The 20984-nt window shown below is 40.9% G+C and overlaps 1 protein-coding gene and 1 long non-coding RNA gene across 3 annotated transcripts in view; one reads left to right on the forward strand and one right to left on the reverse strand.

The window, feature by feature from the left end:
* IGFBP7 (insulin like growth factor binding protein 7) overlaps positions 1 to 14138 on the reverse strand; it is an 85175-nt gene extending 71037 nt beyond the window's left edge. Inside the window, exon 1 of one of the 2 annotated variants that reach the window (XM_069105296.1) lies at positions 13535 to 14138. In XM_069105296.1, the coding sequence (XP_068961397.1) occupies positions 13535 to 14024 (490 nt within the window). In that variant the 5' untranslated portion in view covers positions 14025 to 14138. The remainder of the gene's footprint in view (positions 1 to 13534) is intronic. The other variant, XM_069105295.1, reaches the window with a different exon arrangement.
* A 138-nt stretch (positions 14139 to 14276) lies between these two features.
* LOC138175039 (uncharacterized) overlaps positions 14277 to 20984 on the forward strand; it is a 46543-nt gene continuing 39835 nt past the window's right edge. Inside the window, exons 1-2 of the long non-coding RNA XR_011171858.1 lie at positions 14277 to 14558; positions 16595 to 16700. This is a non-coding gene — a long non-coding RNA (uncharacterized lncRNA). The remainder of the gene's footprint in view (positions 14559 to 16594; positions 16701 to 20984) is intronic.

The following is a 20984-nucleotide window of genomic DNA, read 5'->3' on the forward strand; positions in this document are numbered from 1 at the left end:
TTATAACAAAGGGTTTTTTTTTCCCTAAGTATAGAATTCCAACACAAAAATTGAGGGAGAAAAGAGGAAGTCCAGAAGAAACTGTGGACAAGCAGAAACAGACAGCTTTGAAAGTTGCATGTTGAATTTATTATCTACTTTAAAAGAAAAGCAAACTCTACATAATAGAAATTCTCAGTTTCACATATAAATCCCTACTTCTCCTCTGCCATGTAAGTGGAAAGTATTCATTTGATTTGGTATTTGTTGAATTCAGAATAAATAACAAGGATTCTAGCTTCTGAAATATTCCCTAATACAGTGGTTTCATTCTCCTCAAACAACTTCTGTGGCCATGTTGATGCATTAAGGTCAGACAATCCTGGGCAGCTCATTTTGTTTTCTCTGAATCTTAGTCTCTGGAGGATGTGTGCTACATCTGTTAACATATTTGAGAGGCTGTTATATTAAAAATTATCCTCCATGAAAGAGGTCAATTGGAAAGTGAGAGGTGTTCCACTCTCCTTTGAAGGCAGACACTTTTTATGCTGCAAGGTAAATTTTATGTTTGACCCCATCATTAAGGGTGGCTCCTATTACACTGTTTGCACCGGAAATCTGGGGATATTTCAAGGACAGGTGGCTCTGAAGCCAGCACAGGACAATGAAAAGAGGTCAGGATTTGGAGTCAGAGGGTCTGGGTTCAATTTTGACTTTGCCACTTAATACCTGTACTGACCTTAAGTGAATCATGACTTCTGGGCCTCAATTTCCTCATTTGTAAAATGAGAGGGTTGGATAAGGCAGCCTCAAAGGTTCTTTCTGGCTTTAAATTAATGATCCTATGCTTCTGTCCCCTGAGTCTATGGAGAACAAGGTCAAGATGGAAGTTTCTGATGATTTGTTTATAAGAACATTCTTCTGTGATTCTGTTTGAACAGATCTAAATTCAAGCAGCAATTCTAACCTTGAGACATTTGTGGCACTGCATTTGATTGGGTTCAAAGTAAAATAAATAGAAACTCGGGGAGTTTATAAGCCAGCTCTCAGTAGGATATTTAATAGTTAGTATCTATATTCTCTGCTATTCTGGGGATTTACCCACATATAGCTACTCTTACCCTGCAGGTCTGAGTCAGGACCTGAGTAGGCCATGCTTTCACACACACAGTTATCAGGGCAAATTGTGGTACCCTCTGCTTTGTAGAAACTGTATTTCTAAGTGGGGAAGACAGATCTCGGGCTATCACATGGGGGATAAGATACTAGGGGATAGTGCAGATTCTTTGGACCCAGACAGTTTTTTAAAAAAGGAACTGACAATTCTCTTTCTGGTCCTGGTGTGCTAAGTCTTTGTGTCAGCACTTCCTTGGGGAAGATGGTGATAGGCAGGGAGGAAAAGTAGAAATGGGGGTGGCCCAGGTATGGTGGACAGACATGGGTGGGTGGTGTTGGTGACTGACTACAGATTGCACCCTCCAAAAGCTATCGGATGGGGTGGTAAGAGGTTCTTGGCATGAAGGTTGATAGAATGAAGAAGCCTTTGGGAAATGACCACAAAATAAGGGGACAAGAAGATGGAGGATATACGAGGGGCTCTATCCCCTCTTTCTGACTCTAGGCCCAGAACTCTATTCACTGCATCACCTAGCATCTATTATCTGTCAAAAGAAGGTAAGAAGTGTTGCTTTGGGGAAGTGGAAAGGTGGCCCAGACTTCATCTATTTCATAAACTTTGCCTAACAGCCTTGTCATTCAAAATAATCTCACAGTACCTTCATCACAGTATTTTTTGCTTTGGGGAGTGGGCTAAAGCAGATGATCCCGGCCTTCCAACTGTACCATTCTTTGATTCTGAACCTGATATGCTTTGACACCACTCTGGCAGAGTTTTGCCTTAGTATCTGCCCTGGTCTGTCAAAAAATTGGGCAGTTCCTTGATCTCTGGTTCAGTGATACCCCCTCCAGCTGGGTTTAACATCCCTAATAAGCCACTGCCCCGCATGGCTTCCCTCCTCTAGCTTTGCCTAATTTGGAACTGTGCTTCTGCCTATGCATTTTATTCCCTATCAAATGCACTGCCGATTCCTCAGGGGTAGCTCTTTGGAAGTCAAGATTCCAGCGTAATTGCTACAGCTGCTATTTAAACTCACTTCTGTATTTCTGTGTCCTAAGCAAAATGTTCTGATAACTCATATCTGGAGACAACAGTCTCAGACCCTGCTGGGCTTGGATTATCCAAACTGACTCCAGCAGTTAAGACTTCTGTGTGGTCTCTTTGGAATGCACAAAGCAGTATATTGCTTGATAATTTCCCCCTTACTCTGGGGCAGGGCAGAGCAGATGTCAGAGAGGAAGCTTCCAACCACTTGACCACTGGCCTACTAAAGGATGAGGAGGTAAATGAAATGCTTTTGAGCTTTCTGCAACCTGGAGAAAAGTATCTGAAAGACAGGAACATGGCTTCTCTGGAACATATATGAAAGAACACAGTACTTTGTGGCGGCTTCATCTTTGCCTTTTAAATGCATTAAAGGCTCTTCCCTTTATCCCTGAGTATTAAGAAAAAACCCCTTAAAATTAAGTTTTTTTTAGGTCTCTGAACTCTTCTGGCAATGTCCTGGTTGGTTTTGTTCTTCCTTCGTTTTTTTTTTTTTTACCTTTTTTTTTTTTTTAAAGCAACTGGGGTTAAGTAACTTGCCTAAGGTTACAAGACCAGTTTTTTTGTGTGGGTGTTAAGTATCTGAGGCCAGAACTGATCCCAGGTCCTCCCAACTCTGGGGCCACCTAATAGCCCCTCTTCCTTCATTTTTAAAGAGGACCAATGACATTATGGGTGGACTGAAGTGAGGCATCCAGTATTAATTCCCTATATATCTTGGACAAAGGATTTTAATCAGAGAGACTTGTTGAAAATATCCCCCCCCCCATTAACTATTTCCTTTTAATTCTAACTGCATTGCTTTTATTTTTGCAGCAGCTTCTTAGTTTTAGGTAAGCAAAATCATCCACTTATCTTCTATGATTATCTTTGTGACATTTCCAACAATGTGTGAGACTGGGAGTAATCCTCAAGAGGATTTTCAGTCTTCCCGATTAACTGTGTCTTTACTATTTATTGCACCAGGTGGTCAGCTGGGCAGCACTTTAAGGGACAGAACAGCAGTCAGAGAAATTTAGGTATGAAAAGTTTAAGGCATTTAGAACTAAGAATTGCAAGGCAATATTACTCCACTGCATTTATATAAAGGTGAACAGGTAGTTTATAGAAATATATTACATCACTTCACTTTAAACATTACAATTAAATAATGGCAGTTTGCCATTTATACCTAGTTTTTTCCTTGTTTATTCTATTATTTCACTTTTTAAAATGTCCAAGTACAAATGGCATACTATGCTATTATCTAAATGTGTTAAGAGTATTATATTCACCAGCAGTGATACTTTTCGTTTCTTAGTAAACCTATGCTTGTTCTATTGAGTTTTTATCTAGAATTGTAGCTTCTTTTTAGTTTTCTTGAAGCAATTTTCTTCTCTCCAGTCTCATCCAATTCCCATTTTTAATATTAAAGGTATGAAATCCAACTGTTTATTAACCTCCTATCTATTTCTCTGGATGAATGACTAAAAGTTTAATGGAATTTTTTTTAAGGCGAGATTATTCTGCCAATTTAGTTTAAATACATTTAAACTTTTTGATGACAATCATAATTTAATCATAAACACATTTCTTTAGGCCTTTAGCCTTCTTTAATTTCTCCATATCCTAAGGATTCAGCAAAGAAGTAGACCCAACTCAATTGGGGATGCCCTATCAAGTTTAATATGAAATCAAGTGAGAGGCCTCAAATACCCAACTTCTAGGAGTTTGGAAAGACTCTGCCAGGAGGGCCTTGATTAATACATGTAGCCTCACATGCCCATGTTAGTCTAGATTTACACATCAGTCTATGAGGTGTGCCAAAAAGTGAGGCAATGTTTGGTCTAGGCAGGCACATATAAGAATACAAATCGTTAGGTGAGTTTAGGACCACCAAGGAAGCCAGTCTGTGTAGCCCGGGGGAGAAGCCCCATAATCAACTTCCTAAATAGTCATGAAACTATTACTCAAGCTCCTGATTAAATGAAGGTCTCTAGAGCAAACTTTGGTGCCAATATTTGCTGGTTTTATTTGTGAAGAAACCATTCACTCATGCCTCGGTGGTTCGCAAGTATATGGATTTTTAGATCTATTGCCAAGGCACATTTAAGAAGAAAAAAAGAAATCACAAGTCCCTGCTGGGGGTTCAGTTTAATCAAACAATAGCATCTATGAAGCACTTATCATGGGCCTAACATTGCAATAGGTGCCAGATGTAGGGACAAAAATGAAACAGACCTTGACCAGTAAAAGCAGCTTAGGAGAGATAACATATACATAAAACGGTAAGCATAAGCCAAACCATGGGAATTCTGAGAGGGAAGATACTAGTTTCTGAACATATTAGGAAAGGCTTTCATATAGAACGTGGTGCTTGAATTGAGGAGATTCTAAAAGATGTAGGTGAGAAGGCAGCATATTTGAGGTATAAAAGGTCAATCAGGACAAAGACAAAGGAGATGTGAGGAACAGCAATAGGGCCATTTGGCTGGACCCAGTGGTGTGCTGGTAAAATGTTTAACAACTGGCTCTCTAGGAAAAACAAAAAACTGTGAAACTCAATACTTAAACTGAATAGGCAGAATTACTTTCTCCATCACTTTCTATTTTAAAAATTAATTTATTTTTAGTTTTCAACATTCATTTTCATAAGATTTTAAATTTCAAATCTTCTTTGCCTCCCTCCCCTCAAGACGGTGTGCAATCTGATATAGGCTCTACTTATACATTCATATTAAGCATATTTTCCCATTAGTCATGATATAAAGAAGAATTAGAACGAATGGGAGGAACCAGGAGAAGGAAGAAACCAAACAAAAGAAAGGGAGAGCAAATAGTCTGCTTCCATCTGCACTCAGACTCCATAGTTCTTTCTGGATGTGGACAGCATTTTCTATCCTGAGTCTTTTGGAGCTGTCTTCGATCCTTGCACTGCTAAGGGCAGTCATCGCACAATGTGGTTGTTACTGGGTACTATGTTCTCCATCACTTTCTTAAGTCTAGATAAACCATAAAACAATAAATCAAGCACTGATCTGTGGCCTTTGCTGATTTCCAAGATGTAAATCCTCACACATTAAATTTAATTAACAATTCCAGAGCCCGTGAAGCTGATGAACCTCACCTCTGGCTGGGCCACAGAGTGAGGGGCCTGGCCATAGCCACTTGTCTTGACACTGGACTCTGATGATTCAGAGGCTGAAGCAGATGACTTTGCAGGGCCCTGCCTCACTTAAAACCAATTCTTTTACAAGTCAAGACATCACCTTCCTGAAGTCATAGGTCTTCTTCCAGAACAAAGGGTGAACAACAGAGTGAGTGAAGGGGAGTGATATATAATAAAGCTGGAAAGATAGCTTGAGGCCAAGATGTTCAATGCTTTAAATGTTAAGAGGCAGAATTTATACAATACCCTAGTCCTCTCATCCCCTGCTCCTGAGTAGAGGAATGACATGGTCAGACTTGCACTTCAGGAAAATTATTTTGGCAGCTGTGAGGAGGATGAATTGAAAAGGGAGAGATTTCAAAATCCTACTGCCTCCCATGTCCACACATCCTCAGAGTCTCTCAGAATGTTTCCACTTCATTCTCAGGTTTAACAGATGCACACACACACACACACACACACACACACACACACACACACACACAGTGTGAAGCACGAAGTCCATAGCTCAGGAGCCATTCTGTCAGGTCACACAGACATACAACTCTCAACCTTTATTCAAGGCTTTGCTTTTCTGGAATTTGCCACAAATAAAGATTCAAAGGGAAGATGAGATCAGTTCACTTTTTAGGGTAGCCTGAGTTAAAGGAAATGCACAGAAACCTCAAAATAATCCTATTCACTATAGAAGAATTCAGTATGAGGAAGGTTGGCCTTGGACTCAATCCAAGGGAATTCCAAGGAGCAAAAGAACCTCCTTATAAGGCGGTCTTATCTAGGATTCTGTCCCATGGCATCCACCCTGAGGACCATTTCAAAAAAAGCTCTAGGGATATGACGACCATGTTATTTGATAAGCAAAGGGGAGAAGAGAACAAACATTTTAAAATAAGCCCTACTGGGGTGGGGCAGAGAAGGGCAGCTAGGTGGTAAATATATCACCTGGCTTGGAGTAAGGGAAGACTCATCTTCTTGAGTTCAAATCTGGCCTCAGACACTTACTAGCTGTGTGACTCTGGGCAAGTCACTTAACCCTGTTTGCCTCAGTTTCCTCGTCTGTCAAATGAGCTAGAGAAGAAATGGCAAGCCATTCTAGTATCCTTACCAAAAAAATATCCCAAACTGGGTCATGAGGAGTCAGACATGACTGAAAATGACTGAACAACCACCACCTACTCATGCCACTCAGTGGGCACACTTTATACATATTATCTCATGACATTCTCACATCAATGCTGGGAGGGAGATGCTGTTATTATTCCCATTTTAAAGCTGAGGAAACTGAGGCAGACAGTGGTTAGCTCATATATCTTTTAAGTTTTTGAGACTGGATTTGAATTCAGGTCTTTCTGACTCCAGGCCCAGAGCTTTATCCACTGTGCCATCTGGCTGCCTCCAAAACTATAAAACCAATAACTACCAAATTCATAAAAGACCTAGGAGTCAGTCTACCAAGGCAAAAAAGGCTTGATGGCTGTAGCAGCAACCACACTGGCATACTCAGGATGGCTGCTAGCATAGGTTCTTAGATCTGCTTTACTAGGAAAGATAGCTGTTCAAGGGGTCAATCTTTTTAAATTACATTCATTAGTTCAGAGGAAAAATCAGCACCCTGAACTTCAGAGAAAATCCAAACAAAGTATATGGAGAAAATACAAGCAGAGAAATAAATACCAGCAGACAGGGCTTCTGAGAAATTAGCACAGAACAACAGACAGATCTAACTGTCTGACCAAGGCAATACATACAGTTACCAGAGAGAGAAGCACCAACATCTGGGTTTCTGAAAGAGGGTGGAGTGGTGGTGATGGTGGAGAGTAGCTCCTTAATGGCTACCCAGAGGCTCACCTGGTCCAATCACAAGAACACTCTTCCAATGAGAGCCCCAAAGCAAAATGCTATATATATACCCTTCTTCAGGGTCTGAGGGCATCACAACCCTCTTGACTAAGTGCCTAATTAGAAATTAAGAAAAGGTGTGAAAGCCTTCCAACAAGCAAGCCTCCCCAACCAAGCTTCCCTTAATGGGCTCCATATGAGGCCCATTAATGGGAAGGGAAAATTTTATATCTCATTAACATTACAAAGGCTAAAAAAAAAAAACCAACCCAAATTTAAAGATAGTTATAAGCCCCCTGAACAGAATAAGGAAGACTTGAATAACTGGAGAGAGAATCATTGCTTATAGAAGGTCTATAATAAGAATTATACAAACTAATTGTTGGCTTTAATACCTAAAGCCTCCAGAATGGTAACCACAGGTTCTGCTGACTCTTACCTCTAGTTTCTCTCAACGACAAAGTGTTCACTACCATATTTACTTTTTTTTAGAGGATACAATTACTTCAAAGCAAACATATTAACAAATTAGCACAAAGTACGAAAAATTACAATAGACCATACCTCAATAACCTAGGCCACCCTCAAACACATACACACTAACAATGCAGAGTGTGGGCATACAGAGGGGTTCTATATGAGGGGGCAACACCTGTGTGGGTGGTGGTTCATGTCATTGGTGCTAAAAGTCTGTGAATATCTTCTGAGGCTTTCATCATCCTGAACTTACTGAGCCTAATCCTTCCTGAAGGTGGCCTTCTTCACCCTTTTAGCAATTCCTGCATGTGATTTAGTCTCATGGGATGCTGATTCGGTGATCTTTTGCTGGCTGCTGGAACCACTGAGTGATCTTTGTTGAGCACAGTCATTTCTGCTGTGTAGCTCTCCCAGTCTCCAATGGATTTGTGGTGGCTTCTGGGCATTTCTCTTAGCCATCAGCATCTAGGCTTCATCCTACTCTTAGCCAACTAGCTGGCCAACTCCCCTCAAGTCTTCCGGTGTGGTGGATATAACCTAACCCAGATAAGGACCTTAATCAATGCCCTCCACACCCAGCTAAAAAAAAATAGAAGGGATGACCGGGAGATTGAATCCCTGACTCAGACACTCAGCACCACACCCAGAAATAACTGGCCATGTAACCTTGAGCAAGTTACTTAACCCTGATTGCTCAAAAAAAAAAAAAAAAATAGAAGGCAGAGTGCCCTCAGGCTAAGATTTAGGTTTTTTCTTTCCACCTCCAACTTGTTTCAAAGATCTCATCCCTCCCTTTCTGACAATTACCTACAGAAGTCCTCCGTGATTTAGCATGCAAATGAACTTGAGTCAGAACAAAAGGTTAGTGTTCACCAACTATTTTATCAGTCAAAACCAAAAGAATCTCTGTTGCTGTAGGGCAGCAGAGAAACCGTCTCCCTACAAATCTAACTACTGAGGAGCTCCTTTTTAGGAGACTAAAATATTACCCAAATGTTTTAGAGGAACTACAGGGTGAGAATCTCTAAGGAATTAATGAAACAAAAGGGAGGTGAAGGGGGAGGGAAATTATATGATAAAGCAGTAACCATTAGAAATATTTTGACATGGGTCACAAAAACAGAAAAACAGGTCAGTGGAACAAATGAGATACTCAAACTTTTTTCTTCAATTCCATGTAAACAATTTTTTTTTAACATTTAAAACAATTTTTGAGTTTCAAATTCTCTCCCTCCCCCCCATAGAAGCCAGTAATTTTATACAGACTATACATGTGCAGTCATGTGATAGAGCCACAAGTGTGAGAGACACTGTCACAGTCACAAGATGTCGGAGGGGGGTGCACGTGACCTCTGAGGGTCAGGAGCTTGGAGATGTGGAGGCTGACTCTGCCGAGCCAAAAGGGCTGACATGGCATTGAGTGCAGGGATGTGGGAGCCGACTTTGCCAGGTTGGGAAAGGCCGACGTGGCATTGAACGTGCCTTATCAACACATACTCCTTTGCCCTGCACTCGAGAGAGTGCACAATTGGCTCCCACATGGCACGTGACAGTATGAAGAATGATAAGGATATTAGGGAAAAAGCAAGGGGAGGCTCCCTTTCTCTCTCTCTCTCTGTCCTGCTCTCTCTGTTCCACGGTTCCATTCTGCTTTGTTCTGATGGCCACACTGTTAAGATGTAACTGAATAAAGAGCAGCCTCACTTGGCAACCTCCGTGTCCTTGGGTGTTCTGTGGGGGTGAGTTCTTCTTGGAGACAAGAAAGCCGGAGACGTCCGAAGACCGGGTATAAGGTAAGACTAGGCCGGAGCTGGGAAGGAGAGCCCAGCAGTCATGCAAAACATTTCCATGTTAGTCATATTGCAAAAGGAAATGCAGACAAAAAATTATAAAGTATAATAAGAATAATAGAGTAAAAAAGAATAAAGTTAAAAAAGTATGTTTCAATATGCATTCACATCCCATTGGTTCTTTCTCCAGGAGGTGCATAACATTTTCATCACGTCCTTCTGAACTGTCTTGAATCACTGTATTGCTGGCAATAGCTAAGTCATTCACACTTAATCATCCTACCATATTGCTGTTACTATGTCCAATGTTCTCCTGGTTCTTCTTACTCCACTTTGCATCAGCTCATATAAATCTTCCCAGGTTTCTCTGAAAGCATCTGGCTCATCATTTTTTATAGCACAATAGTATTTCATCACCACCATAACACACCTTGTTCAGCTATTCTTCAATTGATATGTATCATGTTAATTTCCAATTCTTTGCCACCAGAAAAAGAGTTGCTGTAAATATTTTTGTACATAACAGGTGCTTTTACTTTTTCTTTGATCTCTTTGGGATACAGACCTAGTTGTGGATTAACTGCACAGTTTGGTTGCCCTTTGGGCATAGTTCCAAACTGCTCTCCAGAACAGTTGGCTCAGTTCACAATTCCACCAACATGCATTAGTGTCTCAATTTTTCCATACCCCTTTCAACATTTGCCATTTTCCTTTTCTGAAACATTAGCCAATCTGTTAGGGGTGAGGTGGTACCTCAGAGTTGTTTAAATTGTTTATAGAAACAAATAGGTGCCCAACAATTGGAGAAATGAGTAAACATGGGGTTACCTGAATGCAATGAAATATTAATGCATTTTATGAAATAATGAATATGAGGAATTCAGAGCAGCATAAGAAGACACATAAAGTCATAAGGAATGAAGTAAGCAGAACCAGGAAAACAGTGTACACAATGACTTTAAAACTATAAGACAGAAAAGGCAATGAAACACAACTGAATATTACATATAAAAAGTTGTCTCCAAAGAACTGAGGAAATTACCATCTTCCTTTCATTGGAGAGGTAGGCTACTATGAGACAAACATGGTCAGTGTATAGGTTGGATTTTCTGAATTTTTTTTTTTTACATTCTTGTTACAAAGGAAGATTTGCTGAGTAGAAAATGGGAATGGATATGTTAAAAAAATATTCTGTAAAAACAAAAAGCATCAATAAAATTTTTTTAAAAGGCTACTTGAAGTTTTCAGGAAATTCCTGTTCATCTTAATCATATTATAGAATTCTAGAGCTTGAAGGGACTTCAAAAAGATTATAAATTTCCACCTCTTGTTAAATTTTCTAAAGGAGGTCTCCAGAAAGATTACATCAGAGTTCAAAACAATCTTTACAGCAAAGAAGTTTTACCTTATCCTTAAGTAGGATTTCTCTTTCTAAATGTATTAAGGCTATTATGTCCTCTATTTCTTTCTTCTAGACCAGTACAGAACAGATGATTAACATTCTCTGTTTCATAACTATGTTAAAATAAGAAGAATTATTAAGTTATTCTCAGGCCTTCTTTTCTTTAAAATATTCCCAAATCTTTTTTTTTTTTTTTTTGCTTTTTTGGAGGGGGGAAGGCAGGGCAATTGGGGTTAAGTGATTTGCCCATGGTCACACGGTTAGTATGTCAAGTGTCTGAGGTTGAATTTGAACTCAAGTCCTTCTAACTCCAGGGCCAGTGCTCTATTCACTGTGCCACCTACCCACCCCAAATATTCCCAACTCTTGTTGAGTTGTTTCAGTCATGTCTGACTCTTCAAAGTGACTGGAGTGGCTTGCTATTTCCTTCTCCAGTTCATTTTTATGGATGAAGAAATGAGGCAAACAGGGATAAGCGATTTGCTCAGGATCATACAGCTAGTAAGTGTCTGAGGCCATGTTTGAAATCAGGAAGATAAGTCTTCTTGCCTCTAGGCCTGGCATTTTTACTGTGTCACCTAGTTGCCCCTTCTAACTCACAGTTGGAGCCAAAATGCTCATCTAAGTAAAGTTCTTAAATTTAAAGAAAAAAAAATATCACTGAAACTCAAGCATTTTGGAGTAAAACATCTATCTGGGCATTTTCTATTGCCTTAAGGCAGCCTCTGTACCCCTGCCCTTCAATTACACTTTAGATTGCTTTTAGGCATGTGGAGAAGAGGCTATGACTTGGGACAAAGTAATGAGTCCAGTTTTCTTCCATCTTTTTTTTTTTTGCTTTTTGGAGGGCAATTGGGGTTAAGTGACTTGTCCAAGGTCACAGGGCTAATTTTTTTGTGTTAAGTGTCTGAGAGTTTTCATCTATCTTGCAACATCGGTTTCATTACTTAATAGTCATTACACAAATTCTTAGGAAGGTGAATATATACAGAAAGGAAAGTTAGAAAACTGAGCCACTTTTTATATTGAAAAGAATAAAACAGTCACCAGCTGTGGGTAGTAAAGGTTGTTGTAAGGCTCAAATGAGATACTGTTCATAAAAGCACTTTGCCAGCCTTAAAAGGCTATATAAATGTCAGTTATGATTATTCATGTGGTTTATCACAAAATAAATACTTAGAAACCAAGAAGAACAGGATTTTTTTGGCATTAAAATATATACTGATAAAAAAGAATATTAAAAAGCATTTCTTTTTACCACTGTTCCTGCCTATATGTTACACTGTGGACTGCTGCCTGTATTACCTACTCCCTTTCTTGGCATTGTCTTTGAGATTCAATTTTCTCATCTGTAAAATGGGGTTATGGTGGTGAACTAGATGATTCTTAAAGTCTCAATTCCCAAAACCTTCTCTATCTTGGCTGTGAATAAGCCTGTCTGGAATTATAACTTTCCTTTGGAACTTTTGCTTGTGGAAAAAAGGTCATTTCAGTTAGTCTGGTTACCTCACTTATTATTATTGGAGTTCCATTTTCTGCTTTCTTCTTTGGGAATCTGAACTTTGTTTATTTTCTTTTCTTAAAAAAAAAAAAACTGGTCACCACTTGACCTTACATTTGTATCAACTTTGGACTTATCGGAGACAAACTAAGCAAACAAGATAAACTGTCGAGAAAAATTTCAAAGATATTCTCTGAACAGCCCTTCCGGGGGTTGAATTAAGCATGAAAGAAACAAGAAAGAAAATAATAATGAAAATTTATAACAGACTATAACAATAATAAAAAAGAACACATCTCAAGCCAGAGGCATTCCACAAAGGAGTCTGTATTTTCCTCAGGCCCACAGACAAAGAGTACCTCACCTAAAGTACTTTTCATGCAGAGAGCACTTTCACCAGGTGAAGTTGCTTCCCAAAACGAACAACAGAATAGAGATGAGTTTAACGCTGTGCCTGGCATTTAGAAAGCTCCACATAAATGTCAGTTATTATTGTTATTATAAACAACAACAAACGGGGTCAAGCAAATCTTTTAATCACCTTGGAACTTAGTTCTAGCAGAGTATGATAAACACCTGTGTCAACAAGTAATCACGACTTCCCTGAAGACAAGTTCGGGGACCCCCTTAACAGTCTTTAACACCTGTCCCCTTCCTAAAAGTCCCATTCCTAAACTTCGTGGTCAAAATCATTTCTGTTTCGTCTCTTTGCCACTCGATACGTCAGCATTAATCCCAAGAATGATGATAGAGAAAATGACGTGGAGGTGGGGAATGGGGAGTGGTGGTGGAAGAAGGCCCTAAAGAAGGAAAGACGAAAAGTGTCAAAAGGAGAGAAAAAAACCTAGGAATGCTTTTTTTGATTGGGGGGGAGGGGTGCGAGTGGCTGAGGAAGTCTTTCCACAAATAGACAGTCCTTTGCATGTTCCCTCTCCTAGTTTTTTGGCTCATGAACCAAACTTCTAAACGATACTTCCAAAAAAGGAGCCTGACTACCTCAGTGCGCACTACATCCATCACCAGCTGCTGACCTAACACCTTTCCCCTGCAGGCCGGGCGGGTGCGGAGAGACTCCTCGACGCCTCCTCTCCGTTACGTGCGCCTCTAACCTGGGGCGTTCAACTCGGAGCCTAACTCCGGGGGCGCGCCCAAGTTGCTGCTGGAACTTGGGGGAGCGGCAAGCAACACGCAAGGGGTGGGGGGAGAGCAGACGGAGAGTCACGCGTTCTTTCCCCACCTTGATCGCAGGTGCCTTTGCTGACCTGGGTGATGGTCTTCTCGCCCTGGCTCTCTGCCCGGAGGCTGGCGGCGCGCAGCTGGCAGCCGCTGGGGTAGGTGTTACCGTCGCTGCCGCACACCGGGTAGCGGCTCTTGCACACGCACACACCACTTACCACCGGTCCGCCGGCTGCTGCCCCGGCTTTGCCCTTCCGCCTCTTACGGCTCTTCACGCACTCCATGCCCGGCGCGCAGTGTCCCCTGCCGGCGCCGCTGCCCCCACAGGGTTCTCCCTCCCCGCGGGCGCACGCCGGGCAGCAGCCGCAGGCATCGCGGGTCTCCCCTAGGGGACAACCTCGCGGGGGCAGGGGCGGGCAGGAGGCAGGCTCGCAGGGGCCGCAGGCGGCCGGCTCCCCGACTTCAGAAGAGGAGGAAGAGGAGAGGGGCAGAAGCAGGAGCAGCAGCCCTGTGGCGCAGAGTAGTAGTAGGCGCAGCGGAGGTGGTGGCATGGCTGGGTGTGCGAGCTGCGGCTGTTGCTGCTCTTGGCACTCCTGCACGCAAACCGGAGCCTAGGACCGCTCTGGACCCTGACTTTGGGGAGGGACCAAGTCCAGTTCTCCTTAAACCGCACCCCCTTCCCGCCTTCTCTCTGCAACTCAAACCACACCCCAGGGAGGAGAGAAGCTCTCACCCCCGCCTCCTCCTAGCGCCCAGGCCATCCCCCAAGTGCACTGAGCGAGCGACCGCTTGGCCCACACTGGAATTCGGGGAGAAACTGCTTCCCTGCAGCTTGGGAAAGGCGAGGAGGCGGAGGAGGCCCAAGTAGCTCTGGTCGCTTGGGAAATCTGTGTGCACAGAGAGTTTCTCGATCTTTTCCCGATCTCCGCTTTTCCCAGACAAAAAAGTTGTATCGTCCCTCCTGGTCGGTTCTCACCTCCTCACCTTCTTTGAGGATGAAAACATAGTGAGTACCGTTCCTACATCCACTTACTCCATGAAATACTTGCATCACCTTTATCACACACACATACAGCTAGTTTTAGGTAAGTTTTCTAATTTGTTCTTCTGGTCAACCCTATAAAATATTTTTGCCACAACCTTTTGGGTGACTGTTTACAGTGTCCTTTTGCAACTGAATTGAATGATTCCAGTTTGTTTCCAGAAACTGTCACGTTCTGCAGAGCACTGAATTTGACGAGGTTTTGAGTAAAGCTAGCTCAGATGCCACTCTGGCTGAAAATGTTGGCTCTCCTTATGCCACTTATTTATCTCCCTTTACCTCCCTTCCCATTTTTAAAGTTTTTTTTATTCTTTAATCTTGAAACTAATGAACACTTTAAACTCTTGAATTATATCCATGTTTCTGAGAGGCCAGAAAGGATACCGAATTGCACCATAGCTTTTGGCTGCACTTTCAATGGAAATTGGACAGAAGAGAGCTTGGAACCACCCAAATCGTCTTTCAGGATCCACAGCTGGATTTCTTCTCCGCTGGCTCTTCATCCGGTTTAGTTTTTGGTGTCGAGCTTCAGGCGTTTTATAAGCTTTTCAGGATAAATCATTCCCAATTCATTTGTTGTGTGCCCCCCCCCCTTTTTTAAAGTATCACAGTATTACAACTCGGAATGCCACATTGTTTTTACATCATTAAAAAAAAGTATATGTTTAACACGTAAAATCTAATTCAGATCACTTTTTTTTTTGCAGGGCAATTGGGGTTAAGTGACTTGCCCAAGGTCACATGACTAGTAAGTGTTAAGTGTCTGAGACCGGATTTGAACTCAGGTCTTTATGACTCTAGGGTCGATGCTCTGTTCACTGCCTAGCCATCCCAGAATTACTTCTAAAAATTCTATAAATTGACCTCTCATACTCTCAGTGATGAACTGCAAGGTCCGAAGGAAAGAGCCCTGAACCTGAAGTCCAGACACTAAGATTCAGACTGTCTGTAACACACTCCCTTTGAGATTTTGGCCAAATCACTTCAATTCTCTGGGTCTTAGTTTTTTCACCTGTAAAATGGGAATAATAATACTTGCATTACCTTCATCACACTTACCATGAGGAAAATACTTTGTAAACTTTCAGGTGCTGTATAAACAGATGTATCTTTTGTTTGGACTTACGATTTCATGGATGTAGGGAGTTTTCTCCATTGGTCACATGCAGTTCTTCAATTTAATAATTTTAAAGAGCTGTCTTGGTGATGAGGAATTAGCCCTGGGTCCCAGAAGTACTTTTGGACAAACTTGTTCAACTATTCTACAGGTTGATGCCTAACATTCCTTGAAGGGTGAAGGGGAGGAGGGTAAGGGAGACAGTCCTTCATTCCACAGTCTGGCTTAACATGCAAATGCCCTTGTCATGCCAGAATGGTGCCATCTGGTGCCTTGCCCCAATTAAGGGGCAACATGTAGACCAACAATGATTTTTAAAAATTAAATTGTATTTTATTTTCAAAGATCTGCCTTTGGCTTAGAGTGATTGTTGAATTGTGAAGTGTAGCCCATGATTTCAAAGGAATTCTACCGATCCCTGAGTACATCCTTACTTTGTATCCTGAGTACAGCTTATTTTGGGATTATATATATCACAGGATATATTTGTGATTGCACTGGTATAAGCAGCTCCCTGGTAAAGAAAACACCAAGGCTACTTCGTGCGTCCCCTGAGACTTAGCATCTTAGAGAGTTGCCTAGAACATGAAGTAACTTGCCCTGGGTCTGTGTATGTCTTGAGTGAATCTTTCTGACTTTGAGCCCAGCTCTCTATCTAGTATACAACACTGCAATTCCCATCTTACTTCTGATTAGTATATTTGAAAGGCATCTGGGATCTGCTTATATTAGTGCAGCTAAAGCTTTCACAGCAGCTTAAAACTGCCTTACGACTTTTAGGACCACTGAATTTCTATGGCTATGGAATATATATGTGTGTATATATGTATGTTTGTACACACATATAGCTAGTTCTTCAGGATAACCCTATGAAGTATTATTTCCACAATCCCTCCCCCTTTTATTCATGATTTCATAGTTTCCTTTTGCAACTCAATTGAATGATTTTGGTTTGTTTTTAGAAACTGTCAAGTTTTGCAGAGCACTGGAGGTTTTGAGTGGAGCTGACTCAGATATAACCTCAAGCCTGTCTTGTTTCAATCACATCACCTGAAAGTCATAGTAAGTGTAAGTAAGTAAGACTTGAATAACAAGTCCTTGAAATAGAGCTAGGTCTGAGAATTTGTGAATCTTAGGCAAGATTTGGAAACTGAATTTCCACCTTTCTATATTTAAAAATTGTGGTATATTCCAGTGAGTGGTCAGAAAACCTCTTGAATCCTGACTCCAGTGTTTATGATTTTTACCACTTTGACTCTTGTCTTAGTTTGGTTATCTGTAAAATGGTAGTAATAACAATTGAACTGTATATTTATGAGGAAAGCCTTTAATAAATCTTAAGTAACTAAGAAATCGAGTTATTATTGGTCAGTCCTGTCTAACTCTTTGTGACCCCATTCGGGATTTTCTTGGTTTGCCATTTCCTTCTCCAGCTCCTGTTACAGATGAGGAAACTGAGGCAAAATTGCCAAGGGTCACCTGGCTAGTAAGTGTCTGAGGATGTATTTAAATTTGGGTCTTCCTGACTTCAGGCCAGGTGATCTATCCACTTTACCATTTAGCTGCAAGTTATTACTTTGAGCTATTACTACTTGCCAGAGATTCTAAGCCTTCACTATAATATATGTGTCATGACTTGTCAAAAAATAAACAACCCATGTGTACATCCATAGTCCTAGAAGCTATGCGTTTCTTTAGGCAAGTCAAGGTTATGATTACATTAACTTCCTTTCTTTCTTTTTCTTTCTTTCTTTCTTTCTTTCTTTCTTTCTTTCTTTCTTTCTTTCTTTCTTTCTTTCTTTCTTTCTTTCTTTCTTTCTTTCTTTCTTTCTTTCCTTCCTTCCTTCCTTCCTTCCTTCCTTCCTTCCTTCCTTCCTTCCTTCCTTCCCTCCCTCCCTCCCTCCCTCCCTCCCTCCCTCCCTTCCTCCCTCCCTCCTTCCTTCCTTCTTGTACTTGCATCTGTAAGGTGGTTAGCTGAGTTTACAATTCTGTCTGTGCTTATTGAATGGTTCCACAATACTAGCCTCTTTAGCACTTCCAATGTCTCTTGTGCATTTATGCTTTGTTTTTCATTAGTTATTTCTGTCCCTGTTGTCACAAACCTATCATAGTCAAACATGCCTCAGCCCCTGGGTCATGCTTTGCTCATCTTTTCCAAACTTCACATTTTTGAGTCCATCTTGAGTCACTTCTTCGGCTCTGTCCCAACTTACAGACTCCCAAGAGCTCAACACAAAAGATCTCTCAAACAAGGAAGCTCTTCATCATTCATCCACCATGCTAACTCTCTATTCACACTCCTTTTCCCGCCTCCAGGCTAGTTCAGAGAGTTAAGGGAGGCAACTTCTGATCTTTTATCCATCCAACTCCATGTTAAGCTCCTGGAAGGCAGAGACTGGGTTTTATTAGCATGCTGGGGGAGGGATTGGGGAAGACCAGGAGGAATAGTAGTGATTGGTTTAATGTTTGTTGAATTAGATTGCTCATTGAAGCAGTGGTCACAAAGGACAACTCTAATACAAATTGTCAAAGGTCTTTTTACAAATATTCTGAAATTTCTTTCTGTCATTGACTTCTTTTTGGTCTAATCTAGTATTCAGGGGCTTTGTTTCTTTAAGATAAGCTTTACCACTTCCACTTCTTTCTGCTTATTCACCTTCCAATTCTTCCTCCAGACCTTTTATTTCATTAAAAAAATCTTTTACTTAATTTTAAAAAAGTATTTATACAGTCCTTGTGGAAAATCCTTTTTTCTTTTTTTTCTTTTGAGTCTCTGCTTGCAGTTGTTATGGAATTATTTGTTCTTTCTTTTGGGGGATCCCCAGATATTTGCAATAACTTTTTTTATACTGGTTAGTTGCTTTTTTTTCTTCTTAAATTTGCTTATCTCTCCAGTCCCAGTTCTTGAATTTTGGCTTTTTTTTCTGAGGCTAGGCTCTGCTTCTTCTTGTGTTTTGTGGATAGGGTGTTTGGGCCCTTCTTGTTCTTGCCCTGAGTCACCTGGGTTCTTGTGTTGACCTCCACCTTTGAGGGATAGGCTCCTCTGGATATTTGAAGTTCAGACACCTGGATCTTCAGGGGCCAGCTCTGGATTCCCAGGACAGTGTTAGGGATTTCAGAGCCCTTGGGGCTAGGGGCTATCTGGGCACCATGGTACCTCAGTGGTCATGCTGTCTGCTGCTACTCTCTAGGGCTTCTAAGGTTTTCACCTTGGGGCTTTCTGATTACTCTGGGGGCATTCTCACGGGGAAGCCCTCTGCTCTCTCTGCCTTCAGACACAGAGCCTCCAAGGCTACCTGGTCCATCTTTTGTGCTGGGAGGCTATTCCCTGTGCTGACACTGGCTTTGTGGGTTTCTAACTGACTTTGTCTCTAGTTCTGGGGTGGAAGAAGCCTTACTATAGCTTAACATTGGATCACTATTTGGTCTGGAGAAAACTTTGGGTTTTTCTGGAGTAGGTATTTAGAAACTGGGCAGTTGGTCAGGCAGCCATCTTGGCTGGAAGTCCCATTTTACAAATCTAAAGTATTAAGAGTCTGTCTTTTTCAGTGTAACAGGGGTGATCCCAGGACCCTACTTTGAAGGAGTGAGCAAAAATAAAAGACAAAAGTATGTTGATGTTGACTTGCTTTGAGAAAATACATAGAACTAGAAATTGCAGGGATGTCCATTAATTGGGGAATGACTGAACAAGATGTGGCATACGATTGTGAAGGAATGTGTTATAAGAAATGATGAGCTCAGTGATTTTAGAAAAACATGGAAAGACTTGCACAAAATAATGAGCAAAATGGGCAGAACCAAGAGAGCATTGTATATAGTAATAGCAATATTATTTTAAGAATGACTGAGCTAATAAGTTATTTTGTCTGTTATAAACACCCAAGTTAACTATAAAGGACATATACAGGAAGACGCTATCTACATCCAGAGAAAGAACTGATAGAAGTATGTAGAGAATAATTTTGCATATATATATATATATGCACACACACATACACATACTTACTTGTGTCTAATGGTAACCATCTTAAGGACAGGGTGGGTGGGGAAGGGAAGAAAAAAATTTACATGATAATTTTGTTGTATATTTGAAAAGAATAACAAGTTGTACATAGAAGGTTTGAATTTTCATGCACAATCACCTTTTTATTGTACTGTCATGGAAATGCTTGTTTTATTCCATAAATGAAAAATAAAATAAATAAATACATTAATGAAAATTTAAAATGTATAAACTAGATAAATCAATAGATTGTGATTTATGCCACAATTTTTTTTTCCTTCAAAATGCTTCATAGTTGGATTTCTTTGAAAAGCAATTCTGAAGCTGGTCAATTAAAAAATGGGTCTATAGACCAACTTAACATCAAGAGCGTGGTCTCAAAACTTTAGAATGTTAGCAACCAATAGAAATGAAGTTAGGTTATCTTCAATTGAATTAATTGAACTCAGAGAAAAAATGATTTGATTGGCCAAAATTAAGGTTGTATGGTCCTTTTCAGGAAGTATTCACTATGCTAAATGAAGAAAACTGGTATCCTAACACATCATTTTTGGGCAATGCTTTGAAATAAGGGCCCTCTAGTGTTGCTTCATATTTACTTTTTTTTTTTCTTCCAAGCAGATTACCATACAGAAGGGATTACAGGAGTACAGAATCTCATAGTTGGAAGGAAACTTCTATTAGATATCCAGTTAGAAGTTTAGCCCTTAACAGACAAGTGGCCATGTAGCCTTTGCTTGAAGATCTTTGATGAGGGGAAGGTTGAAAATCTTTCCCATGGCAGCACATTCCATTTTTGGATAGTTCTAATTGTTTAAAGTTTTTCCTTACACAGTCTGAATCTGCTTCTCTGTAATTTCTATCTGGTGGTTCAGTGGATAGAATGCTGGGCCAGGAATCAGGAAGACATCTTCCCAAGTTCAAATCTGTCCTCAGACACTTACTAACCGTGGGACCCCAGGCAAGTCACTGAACCCTGTTTGCCTCAGTTTCCTCTTCTGTAAAATGATCTGGAGAAGGAAATGGGGAAACCACTTCAGTATCTTTGCCAAGGAAACCCCAAATGGGGTCACAAAGAGTTGGATGTGATTGAACAACAAATTTCTATCTGTTGCTGTCACCAGAAACCCTTTCATCCCTGGAATTTCCAATCTGGAGCCCCGTGGTCCTGATTGGTGGTTGCTTTAGTTGCCTGCTATATCTAGAACCAGTTCAAGCCACAGTTTCATTTTACTCTCTAGCCATCTTCCCTCCAATCACCTTGCTGCTGTGCACATTTTCTAATGCTTCTCAGCTGATTCTCTCTCTCTCTCTCTCTCTCTCTCTCTCTCTCTCTCTCTCTCTCT

Source organism: Petaurus breviceps, unplaced genomic scaffold (genome assembly GCF_028583685.1).
Source record: "Petaurus breviceps papuanus isolate PSGF00001 unplaced genomic scaffold, PetGlider_PUasm1.0 76, whole genome shotgun sequence".
In the NCBI taxonomy this organism is placed as follows: domain Eukaryota; kingdom Metazoa; phylum Chordata; class Mammalia; order Diprotodontia; family Petauridae; genus Petaurus; species Petaurus breviceps.